This window comes from Acipenser ruthenus, chromosome 38, assembly GCF_902713425.1.
Source record: "Acipenser ruthenus chromosome 38, fAciRut3.2 maternal haplotype, whole genome shotgun sequence".
Classification (NCBI taxonomy): Eukaryota; Metazoa; Chordata; class Actinopteri; order Acipenseriformes; family Acipenseridae; genus Acipenser; species Acipenser ruthenus.
The window spans coordinates 4,648,545-4,660,580 of NC_081226.1; the positions used below are offsets into that span (position 1 = coordinate 4,648,545).

Here is a 12,036-nt window from a genome sequence, read left to right on the forward strand (position 1 = left end):
GCTGGTGCGCAAATAGAGAAATGAAAAAAAAAAGCCTTGGCTAGCATTATTTTAAAGAGGGGGCAGTGATAACATCGCTCCTGCAAATATGAGGCAAGAGGATGGATTTTAAAGAAGCCTTGGCCAGCACTTTCTAAAGGAGCACTAGTGATCATGGCGCTGTGCTAACATGAGGGAAGAGTGGATTGTAAAGTCTTGGCTAGCACTTTATTTAAAGGAGGACCAGTGATCATGGTGCTGTGCTAACATGAGGGAAGAGAGTGGATTGTAAAGCCTTGGCTAGCACTTTATTTAAAGGAGGACCAGTGATAATGTTGCTGTGCTAATAAGAGGTAATGGAAGCGATTCAATAGCACTGCTGTTATTGTCACCCTCCCTTTCCCAACTCTTACCACATTGAAATGTATAATGGGGAACAAGCTCCTGATATAATAATAACATTATTACAGTCACACTCCAGTTGTAATAGCAATCACATTTATATATCAGTCATTCACAACGGATTTCCACCCCACTTAAAATCACTTTGGGAAATAAATGCATTTGAAAGTGTAGCGCTCAATAAATTGCTGTGCACAGTATTGAAATGTTACATACAATGAATCTGGAATACAGAACACAGCACTGAAAAAATATGTTTACAGCTTTCACATTGTTTTCAAATTACAAGTTGTACAGTATAGTAAAAGAAATTGAATGAAAATGTTATAAAAGAATACTGTTGTACTCCATGCAGTTCCTTTGTACTATATATAAGTCCCACAGCAAAACAGGAACATTTCTTGTTTCAACGCTAGTTATTAAAGGCTTGTTTTGTCAGGTTATTGGTGAACTCCTGATATTGCCGCTGTTTTTGAGATCAGTTGCTATTAAAAGGTTTCACTGTATTTTCTATTAATCATTGTAACAGATATAGACTAAAGTATTACCAATCCATTCATTCAGCTTATATGCAGAAAAAGAGTGAGTTTGTGAGTAATACAGATGGACTGAATTTTGGCAAAGCACCTTACATGAAATGACCCTCCCCACACAATAAGAGGGGGGCTGTGTCACTGATAAGCCCCTGTTCAAATCCCAAAACATGACAGAAAACAGCATTACACTCAAAACATTAAACATGCCTTCAAAGTGCACTGTCCAGTTTGTTTACATTCCCATCCCCTCATGGAAGTTCAGTTCAATTGAGTTTGTGATTTGATGGCTGGGGCAAAAATGTGTTTTTCAGATATTCCTTCATTTTAAATTAGCTGGGAAAACAAAGAGTATAATTCGTTCCACATTGCATAAAAAGCAATCTCTCCCCCTTCACCTATGAAAGAAAGGAGAGTTCAACACTTTGCTATAACGTGGAATGGGCGTTATATCTTACAGACCTCACTGTTATATTGGTTTGGCATCTTTTTCATACAGTCTCTTATAAATTCTGTTTTATGACCGAATACAAACGTGGTCATTTTTGCCACTGAATTCATTTCAAGGATCATCTGTTCAAATGTTCAGATATTTGTCCCAGAGCTGTTAATAATAAAAAGTTGCCTGCTGATTCTCAGTATTAGCGCTGCACAAACCAATTATCTGATTACTCACAGCTCTCCACAGAAATCAATTATCTGATTATTCACAGCTATTCACAGCAATCAGGTGCTGACAAATCGGGAGAGGGTCAGGGGTGTCGATCTGGCTGATTTCATTTCAAAGTAAAACAAGTGAGGAAGCAGCTGCTTGGGTTTGTGTGGATTGCAGTCCTCCACAGAGTCTCAGAAAAGCAGCAATCATCGCAAACCCAGGCAGCTGTTTCTCTGTGAGACGGGCAGCATCGTGCGATACGCTGCCGTTACAGATTATTTTGCCCGGTTACATTTGCTTGTTCCGCTTGGAATGTTAAATGAGCCCAATCCACACCAATCGACCTTCACCTGTGTAATCTGTAATAGAGGCAGGGAGAAAGCGGACAGTGCAATCTGAAAGAATGTCATTACATTAGTACAACAAAGACATTGGAAAAAGACAACGTATCCCCCATAACCCCCCCTATCCCCACCGCAGCCAAAATGAATTAAAAAGGGATTGCAGATCACAAAATAAGACTTTACCTGCTGTGCACGCCCATGAGCTGCACAGGCAGCTCTGAGAGTTATAGCAGACATGGACATTTTAATATGCACTTCCTGGGTCATTTTACATCACCAGTGTCATGTGATGTTACTGGCTGAAAGCGTGTCAGTCAATAGGGGAAGCAGCAGCTGGTTAGTTAATGAAAGGAAACCCTTAAGGGTGGGGATAATTTCACTCTATAGGTGACCAAGGAAGTGCAGCACTATCTGAAAGCATGGCTTGCAGCCTAGTGTAGTACTAGGTGTTTCTTAATCAAACACCTGCATGCCAGAACATATCTGAGACCTGTATAACAGTTGGAAGAGAACAACAGGTAGGATTTATAGAATTACTGCGTTTGTAAAAATCACCATTATTATTAAACAATACCATACAATTGATTTTCTCTTATTTTTTCATTAAGTAAATCAGAATGGACAATATAATATACGTATAGTTAAAAAAAAAAAAAAAAAAGTGCATATTTATCTAAATTTACAAAAGTGGGATTGGTAATTTTATTTATTTTTTGGAAGGGGGTGTGGTTTTACACATTTAAAAAATGTAAGATTTTCATACTGTTTATATATATATATATATATATAAACACATACACACACTCACCAAAGTTATCAGTAGCTAAACACAATACTTTAAGACTGCTGAGGACCTTTCAGCCAATCAGAGCACATTTTTCACCTTGCATTCCATGACACATCACAGAGAAACCCGATTTGTGACATCAACTGTACCATATTGAGTTTTTACAGTGCTTTATTCTCAATACTTATATAAAGCAGTGTATAATACAGTTCTAGGTCTGTGTATACTGCTGGATTGTTGTGTGTGGATTACATCGAGACTCCCCGTGCCATTCACTTCTACTCGTGCCAAAATGAACTCAATGTTTGCAGCCCTATAACGCTATATTATATAAGTGTTGAGTTCTAGCATTGAATAACTTCAACTGCTACAGTGTGTTTCTTTACTTGATCTCATTTTGGAATCTCGCATTCATTCTAACCCTATGACAGAGTGAGCAGGAGAATCGCACTGTTTCAAATCACGCCATCGCCTCGCTTAAAGCAGATGCAGAGCTGGATCTAAGAAAGGAAATCTCTGAATTCAGCAGTTTAATGTGTTACTGCTGTGTTTATTTCACCTTCAGGGGCTCGCTTGGGTTACTCAGCCTCATCCCTGGAGTAACCACAGAACTTCATGAACCTTCTTCCATGATCTGAGCCACTTAACTTTAATAATAACTAATAATAATAATAATAATAATAATAATAATAATAATAATAATAATAATAGTAATAATAATAATGGAAATTGTGCAGTTTCTAAAAGGGAATGTTTCAAAAAATAAATTAAAAAAAATCTGTATTTCTCTCCCCCACACTATTATAACTGGCTCCCATACCCCCATTCCTTTGATTCTCTCCCCTAAATTGGGGTTTGAGGCGGGCTCTGTACCCACATTGCACTGTGTGGTTGGTGTCTGATGACCTCACTTCCTGCCTGGCCTTCCTCACACACTCAGCAGCCAGAAGAAAAAGAAAATGGCGACGAACAGGAAGAGAGAATCCTGCCAGCTGTTAGGGTTACCGTTGCCAGGGTTACCCACGTTGTGCTCTGAGAACAAGAAAGAAAACAAATCAGAATTATTACACAGTAAGACCAAAGCTTTAATGCCTGGGGTGGGGTCCTCACTCTCCAGGTGGCCAAGGAAGTGCGACACTACCTGAAAGCAGCAGGGCTCGTGCAAACAGGTCAGGGATAGAAGTAAGACTCCTACAGCATAGCAGCTCACCCATTCCAGGTTTTAATACAAGCTTGATTAGCCACAGTGCAGAGCTAACAAGCTCAGTGTGTCTTATTAAACTCCCAGTAAAACCAGTAATGGATCCAACTGCTATGCAATGGGAGTCTTATTGCCTTCCCTGCTGGAGAACGGACTCTGTGTGCAGCCACAATCATGCTTCACTAATCGATTATTGAGATCAGGGGTGGGGGGGGGGATGGGGATGCAGGCAAGAAGGCGGGACAGGGGGAGGGCAGTCACCTGCTCTGTGGTTGTGCATGTTGCTGTTGAATACTGTTGTGAAGCCGCCGAAGGGGAAGGCGCCGATCCCAAAGGACATGTGGAACCCAGCATCTCCGAAACCCTGGAAGGGCTGCAGAGAAAACAAAATCCAATAAAAAAAATGACAGGAAGCATGTGTCTGTCTCTGTGTCACATACACTTATCTCCCGGCCCCCAGCACAATGTGCTGGATAGGAATGGATTGAAAGAGAATCTACAGCAAACTGGTCTACAGCACGCACGTGGAAGAAATGTGGCAGACAGACAGACAGGCAGGCAGGCAGGCATGTTCCCCCCCACCATGCTTACCCCTTGACTCTCAGGCTCTGTCCTCTGTCCCTGGGGTCTTGGTGGCGTTTTTAACCTGGAGAAGACAAGGGGAAAAAATAAATACATAAAACCAACATGTGCAGTAAAGCACACAGACACCGCAGTCAGCTTCAGAAAGTGGCAGTGCACTAATCACACGTCGCATGACTGTGAAGAAATCGTAAAGCGTGCAGTTTCAGGTGGATTAACATACAAAATGACATTTGAGAACATTATTAAACAGTGAAAATTACAAGCAGTACAAAATGAAAATGATTACAAAACAGTACGTTCAGAATTAGATGGGCAGATATGAAATACATGATTTACATTGGAGCATGATATACCTGAGGGAAGCACCTTGCATTGCATCAGCCATCTACCATCTATCCTCCGAGTGGCTGATGCAATCCAGGAGATTCCCTGGTGCTAGTAAATGCAGCTTTTGGCCTGATAGATTTAATTCGGTATTAAACTGCTCCTCGTTATAATGCAGATTCTTTACACTGCTGTATGGTAATAGCTCCCATTTGCCCTATAATGCCATGTATTCTCTGTCCGAATACAAATTGCCCAGTCTCTTATCTTCGGACTGCAGCATTATAAAGGGGGACTGCTGTAATTATTTTAGGTGAGTCAGGCACACCAGAGTGTAACCACTACCCAGTCCCCCTTCCTGCAGCACTCTGCCCCCTGCAGTAATATGTTGAAAACAGCAGGTGCATTCCTACTTTGAGGATTGTAACAGAGGATGTTTTAGAGCAATTAACTGTAAGGATGGATATAAGACTCCCATTGCAGAGCAGTTATTATTATTATTATTATTATTATTATTATTATTATTTATTTCTTAGCAGACGCCCTTATCCAGGGCGACTTACAATTGTTACAAGATATCACATTATTTTTTACATACAATTACCCATTTATACAGTTGGGTTTTTACTGGAGCAATCTAGGTAAAGTACCTTGCTCAAGGGTACAGCAGCAGTGTCCCCTACCAGGGATTGAACCCACGACCCTCCGGTCAAGAGTCCAGAGCCCTAACCAGTTTGATCCCCCCTGGCTTTACTATGAGTTTAAGACACCCCTGAGTTTGTTACCTATACACTGTAGCTAACCAAGCTTGTAGAAAAACCTGAAATGGGTGAAAGTGCTGTGCATTCGGAGTATTATTTCCTGCCCTGGACTGTGGATGCTGCTGTTCTGGGGGTCTGACCTGGGGTCCTCTTGGCTGGTGCTCCCCCTCCCGTACAGAGGAATGACTTTGTCTCTGCTGATTCCTGCCTTGCACACAGGGCACTCCTGTCTGTTTGGTTGGGTTTCCAACCACTGCAAGGAAAGAGACCAGGATATAAACCATCAGGAAAACCCATACACACAGACAAGAGACACACACTGGGGAGAGAGGAAGAAACACAAAAACTATCACACAAGACACACACACTGTGGAGAAGAAAGAGCGAGGAACTCAAAAACCATTAAAAAAAACACTATGCAGTTGGAGTCTTATTTCTATCCGTGGAACACAAGAACTATCAGACAAGACACAGCACACACACTGGGGAAGAGATAGCAACAAACAAAACACACACAGGCAGACATGTTAGTTTTGTAAAATCTCACTATAAGACCTTAAATGTAGGTCAATTTGTAGGTATTTTTTTATTGATGTAACCAAGGATCGATGAGCCAATGTGTTTTTATATTAGTAAGCACCAGCGCCATCTAGTGCACAGCAGTGTAAAAACAAAGATAACTAGAAGATACTAAGGTTAAAAAAGGACTATAAAAAAATAGATGTAAAGCTACTTGTTCTTTATGGATTCATTTATTTAAATATATGCCGCAGCACTGAAGAAACACATACTGCACTAGAAAATGAAGCTAAACTATATAAATCACTTACTTGATGCAGGCATGGCCAGCTGGTTTTTTGAGAGAGAGAGAGAGAGAGAGAGAGAGGAGAGAGAATTACATTTCTACAGAAAACAAAAAACTGGAGTTGATAATAACCAATTCCTTAAAATTCATGTTGACATTCACCCACCTGTGCCAAGGCTGTATAATAGAGCGGTCAGTAAAGAAGTGACCATTGGGACCTCCAGCCACTGTAAGCACTTGATGGAGAAATGTAAGTGTGACATGCAGAGCTCTGCCTTCAAAGTGACCTATCAACTCTGCCAGCCCCACCTACTCTGTTTGTTTAAATGTAGAGTAGGTGGGGCTAGTTGAAGTCACATCGTCATATCATTTGAATGAAAGAAGAAAGGCTGTTCAGTGCCAGGCCCGTAAGATTCTCCAGACAAGCACAAAGCTGCTCTACACAGATGAAACGCTGATTCAGAGAAAACAGAATGCAGAACAACAGAGACAGTAACACACACTAATTAATTATATATATATAAGCTCCTTACACTTTGACTAAGGCAACAGTAAGTAGATTAGTGTTAATCAGGGGCTGTGAAACTTGCCAATAGTGTTCACAAATAGATAATCGTCTATCACTAAATACATGCAAACCATTTTCTGAGCAAGGTGCAACTCCTCCAGTCAGCAGTACCCCAACACATTATGTATTTAACCTTTACTTAACCAGGAAAGTCCCATTGAGAGTAAAATATTTTTTCAAGGGTGACCTAATGAAGAAGATGGCATATAATAAAGAGTAACACAAATTCAAATCAACACAATCAATACAAAACAAGTTCATCAAAGTACAAACAACTATTTAGGAGCGCCGGCCAAAACAAAAACATCTCAGCTACAACTTTAGAACTGAGAAACAGAACAGTCTGAGATCTAAAGATTATAAGTACTCCTTGAGGCAACTACCACTATGTTACTGTAACTTCGGACTTTGCCAAGGAGAGCATTGCAAAGAATGATGTGCAGTACCAGGGTTTCAGTCTTCGCGTTGTCGATAGGCAGACTCGGGGGTGTGGCATTTATTAGTGCCTTTAATCACACTGCACATCCATTACTCAAAGTGCCTCTGTGTACATTATTGGTGGACGGGAATTTAAAAATTACTGGCATACAACCACGCTGTTTTAGTAATAATTATAATGTTGTTATTTCTGTGTATGTAGCTATCCTGCATCAAAACAGACATGACCACAACATGCGTATCACCCCCCATGCCTTCCAGCACTCCATTATCCAATGCATCACCTGTGCACCGCAGGGTAAACAGCTGTTAAACGGAAGAGCTGTGTTTGTCTCCATGTCAAGTAATGTTGATTTATGATTTATGATTTATTTTTTGTTTTGTTTTTGTAACGCTTAAGTACACACGTGTAATGACGTTGATGCATTCACTTTATAAATATTGTTACACAACATAAGCGTGCCCTGTCGTTCATTTCATGTTTTGAATATTGGTGTACAGAAGACATTCCAAAGTATGTATTTACATATGATATTATGGCTTGTTTTATATGTACGTCTATAACAACTGACACTTTGCAAACATAAGCACATTACTGTTGGTGTATCCATAGCATTGTATGTTTTCGAGTGATAGCTATTATTTTTCTTCAAGTTAACAGTATTAGTGTTATAATCTTTACCAGAATAGATGACCGCATAGACTAATAACAGCGTCCCTGGCTGTATCCAGGCAAATATTGCACTCGAAGGTAGTTCGGTCCCGGTCCGACTCTTTCCCGAACCCCCCGCCTCCGGCTCCGCCACTGTTGTCGTTTATCGAGCCCCTCTGAGCCGCCTCGGTCGCCATCACACTTACTCAATCCTTGCCATAACAAGACGAGGACTGCCGACCCCAGCCAGGATTGGACAGTGACAGCGGGACTCGCTGACGACAGGCAAGATGATTGGCCGTAGCTCCATCTGTCAGACAACAATCGAGGTGGCCTCCCTCCCTCTCTCTCGCGATAATCTGCGAGCGAAGTGATTGGTCAAATCCCTTGCAGAAGGCGGGCGGTCCTTGGATCAATCTGTAACGTTTATTGGATGCTTTCTGGGTCCCGCCCTAGAATCTGTGAACTGCTTGGCCAGTGACAAAAAAGAAGCCAAGTGCCCGCAGGGCGAGTTCCTGTCGTGTGAAATGTGAACCACAACTCCGGTCCGTTACTGCATCCTGTCCCCCCGCGGGGTTTTAGCAGCGTTTCCAATAGCAGGCCCTGCCCATTTATTTCAATTTCCCCATTTCTCGGGTAGCCGTGTAGTTTATTAAGCAACAAAATAACGAAATAACAGGCAACCGGACTGGAAATCGTGCGGCTGTCAACCCGAACGGATTATATTTTATTACCAAAACCAAGCAACAGCGCCAGCTTTATTACTATTATTATTATTAATTTTGATTTTGAAAACAATTCCATCCTCTTTTTAATATTACACATATTTTGATATATATATATATATATATATATATATATATATATATATATATATATATATAAACGAAACACGGCGATTCCAGCATCATTCACAAATCTTCCAAGAACATGCAGAGGACCACGGGAAAGAAACGGGGACGGTTCAGTTATTTTCGACACTTGCTGCTTTGATTGAAATTTAAGACAAAATACGGGACTTTTTAAAATGTTCAAATAAACAAACAAAAAACGGAGATGCTTCACAATATTAGACATCATTAGGAGAGGCGTTTTTTTTTTTTTTTTTTACCCGACAGGAATATCGAAAACCTTTTTCTTTTTAACCGAATTTCTGCACGTTTTGTATTACATTTTCTGTATTTATTATTATTATTATTATTATTATTATTATTATTATTATTATTATTTCGGGAGTGGGGTTGTATATTTTTAATATTTGTGAAATATATTTTGATATGACCCACTCCCACACAGTTTATTTATTTGACCCCCTTCTTTCACAATCTGGAATGCATATAATAATTGTATGCCTTCTTCCATTATGTTTTAAAAACCTAAGTTTCGTTTCATAATTTTGTATATTACGTCTTTTGTATTTGTGCTCAATGAAGCAGGATAGCGAGGACTGCGGCCTAGTACAATTCGACCACATTCCATGCTTGGATGTTATATTAATAATAATACAATTTCTGTAAAAAAATATTACACACAACTGACTTTTACTGTAGTACAGCCAAACGAAGAACCGGTAAACAGAAGCTGGCGCACATTTTATATTTCATTTGACTTCATTTGATGTGGCAATTTTATAACGAAAATACGAAAACATAAAACAACCACCTCAAGTTTGTGGTAACTACTGTCAGTTTCAAAGTACAAGGAAAAACACCGACCAACTTTGAAGTCTTTTATTAAAAAGGAATTGCAAAAAACAGGTAAGTGAAAGCTGTTTCGTTGTTTCATATTATATTTACATTGTTGTCTTGACGTAATCGTATTATTTCATTGACTTGTCTGTTGTAAATTTATTACGGAAACAATATACCTGGATTAGGTACGCTGGTGGACAATATACTTACGTTTTTTAGTTGCCTGATTCAAACTATTTAAATATACCTCAGAAATATGGAACAGTAAATGTCCCTTAAACACTCCTTCTGAATTTGAAGAATGTTCTACTTTAAAAGCAATAGAAGTTCATAAGAACCTGTTTTTTGGATACAAGCTCTGATTGGATCCATGATTCTCCAGACTGTAGCCTCCTCTTACTGTAATTACTGTACAAACAGATACACATGGAAACAGAGACCTCGAGCTGCAATTACACACTTTAAGACTGTGCTAAAAGTAACCAACACAGTCACATGAACCGCGGTCTGGAGCCTGCAATGGCGAGACGCTTTCTAATGAAAGCCCCTGTGGAGGCGATCATAACTACGTCTATCACGCGTCACATTGTACATGCATCTGGAATCACTTATTCAGTTGCTAAGAGACTTGTTATTTAAATTATTTAGCATAAGCTGTTGATAATATCAGATGTTGGAGGTGGGGGGGGGGGGGGGGGGGGGGTCTGTCTGTCTGTCTGTCTGTCTGTCTGTCTGTCTGTTCATCCGTACATCACGTCACACTTCATGTTTCCATATATCTGGAGAGCTGGTCTCCAAGTGGCATGAAGGTTGTTATTCAAATTATCTAAGAGAAGTTATTGATAATATCAGACATCTGTCTGTCTGTTCGTATAGCAGTCTGTCTGTATGTCACATAACTGTACAGCACGCAAGTACAAGTTGTGCTAAAGAAGATCCTTGACAATGGAACCAGCAGTCCTCGAGATGCAAGTCCATTATATCTGTACAGACAGCCTCTCCACCCCGCTGATTGTGATACTCTGAGTGACTGTGCTGGAGAAGCACCTGAACAAGTTGCATCTCAATTGCACAAGCTCTCTTATAGGTGAATGTAACACTGTAATAATGACTAACAGACAGAATACATGAAGTCAAATAACCTCCATATACCCCAGACTGATACTCTCAATACAATAGCCCATGATTTCAAATCCAATCTCTTATCTCATTTTTAGCTTTATTAACATGCTCACTGCCCCTCCCCTTAAAGGAATACTAACCACATTTAAAATGCATTCTTTTCTCTCTGTGAGCTTTATTAAAATGAAGGCATGTCAGTTGTGATCCCAGTGATTTCGGTGGGTGATTGTGATGGTTGTTGTCTCTGCTCTTGTCCTGTGTGTGTGGCAGTGCTGCTGAGTATGGATCTCTCGGTGGCTCAGGGCTTGCTGATTTGTCTGCTCATCCTGGTCCCGCTGCTGTACGAGTGGATCCCCTCCTTCAAGTTCTTCTGCAAGATGGCGTTCTTCTACAGCTGGATCCTCGCCCTGGCCGTGCTCGCAATACCCATCTGCGCAGTGAGGGGGCGCAACGTCGAGAACATGAAGTGAGTACGGAGTGCCGATGCTTTCTTTACGTGATGTATCGGAATAGACATATATAATACAAGACGCGGATGGAAATAAGACTCCTGTTGCATAGCAGTTTGCTCCATTCCTGGTTTTACTGTTGGCTTGATTAGCCACAGTGTGTCTGGTAACAAGCTCAGGTGTGTCTTACTAAACTCATAGTAAAACCAGGAATGGAGCAAACTGCTATGCAATGGGAGTTTTATTTCTTTTAGTATGAGTGGCAGTGACCATTTACTTTACTAAAAGTTTAAACTTCAGCTCACTCCAAGGAGCACTCCAGTGAGCTCTCCAGTTTTCAAATAAACAACTATACATGGAGCGGTAAGACATCTGTGTGTACCCCCATGGACACGATCAGAGCCTCCTGGTGCATGTTTTGCTGAAATCCATTTCAGGTTTTCTTGGTGACTGCTTCCCAAGCAGAAGCAACTGTGTTTGAAAGACGTCGTTAGCGGTCAGTATTGCCAGATCAGAGGTTTTGCCTCCAGATCAGAGGTTTTGCCTCCAGATCAGAGGTTTTGCCTCCAGATCAGAGGTTTTGCCTCCAGATCAGAGGTTTTGCCTCCAGATCAGAGGTTTTGCCATCAGATCAGAGGTTTTGCCTCCAGATCAGAGGTTTTGCCTCCAGATCAGAGGTTTTGCCTCCAGATCAGAGGTTTTGCCTCCAGATCAGAGGTTTTGCCATCAGATCAGAGGTT

At 40.7% G+C, this 12,036-nt stretch overlaps 2 protein-coding genes across 3 annotated transcripts in view; one reads left to right on the top strand and one right to left on the bottom strand.

Moving 5' to 3' along the window:
- Positions 1–460: 460 nt before the first annotated feature.
- Positions 461–8,329, bottom strand: LOC117434037 (E3 ubiquitin-protein ligase RNF5). 2 transcript variants are annotated; one of them, XM_059009118.1, is made up of 6 exons: positions 8,065–8,329; positions 6,402–6,420; positions 5,631–5,824; positions 4,493–4,547; positions 4,163–4,274; positions 461–3,732 (listed from the first exon to the last, which is right to left on the bottom strand). In XM_059009118.1, the coding sequence occupies exons 1-6, from the start codon at positions 8,229–8,231 to the stop codon at positions 3,629–3,631; spliced, it is 651 nt and encodes a 216-aa protein (XP_058865101.1). In that variant the 5' UTR covers positions 8,232–8,329; the 3' UTR covers positions 461–3,628. The 2 variants fall into 2 exon arrangements, with proteins under 2 accessions (XP_058865101.1, XP_033912445.3); XM_034056554.3 differs by having other exon boundaries at positions 5,712–5,824; positions 8,065–8,323.
- A 547-nt stretch (positions 8,330–8,876) lies between these two features.
- The window catches only part of LOC117433920 (1-acyl-sn-glycerol-3-phosphate acyltransferase alpha-like), a 32,100-nt gene continuing 28,940 nt past the window's right edge, over positions 8,877–12,036 (top strand). Inside the window, exons 1-2 of the mRNA XM_059009119.1 lie at positions 8,877–9,791; positions 11,118–11,313. Coding sequence (XP_058865102.1) covers positions 11,129–11,313 — 185 coding nt within the window. The 5' untranslated portion in view covers positions 8,877–9,791; positions 11,118–11,128. The remainder of the gene's footprint in view (positions 9,792–11,117; positions 11,314–12,036) is intronic.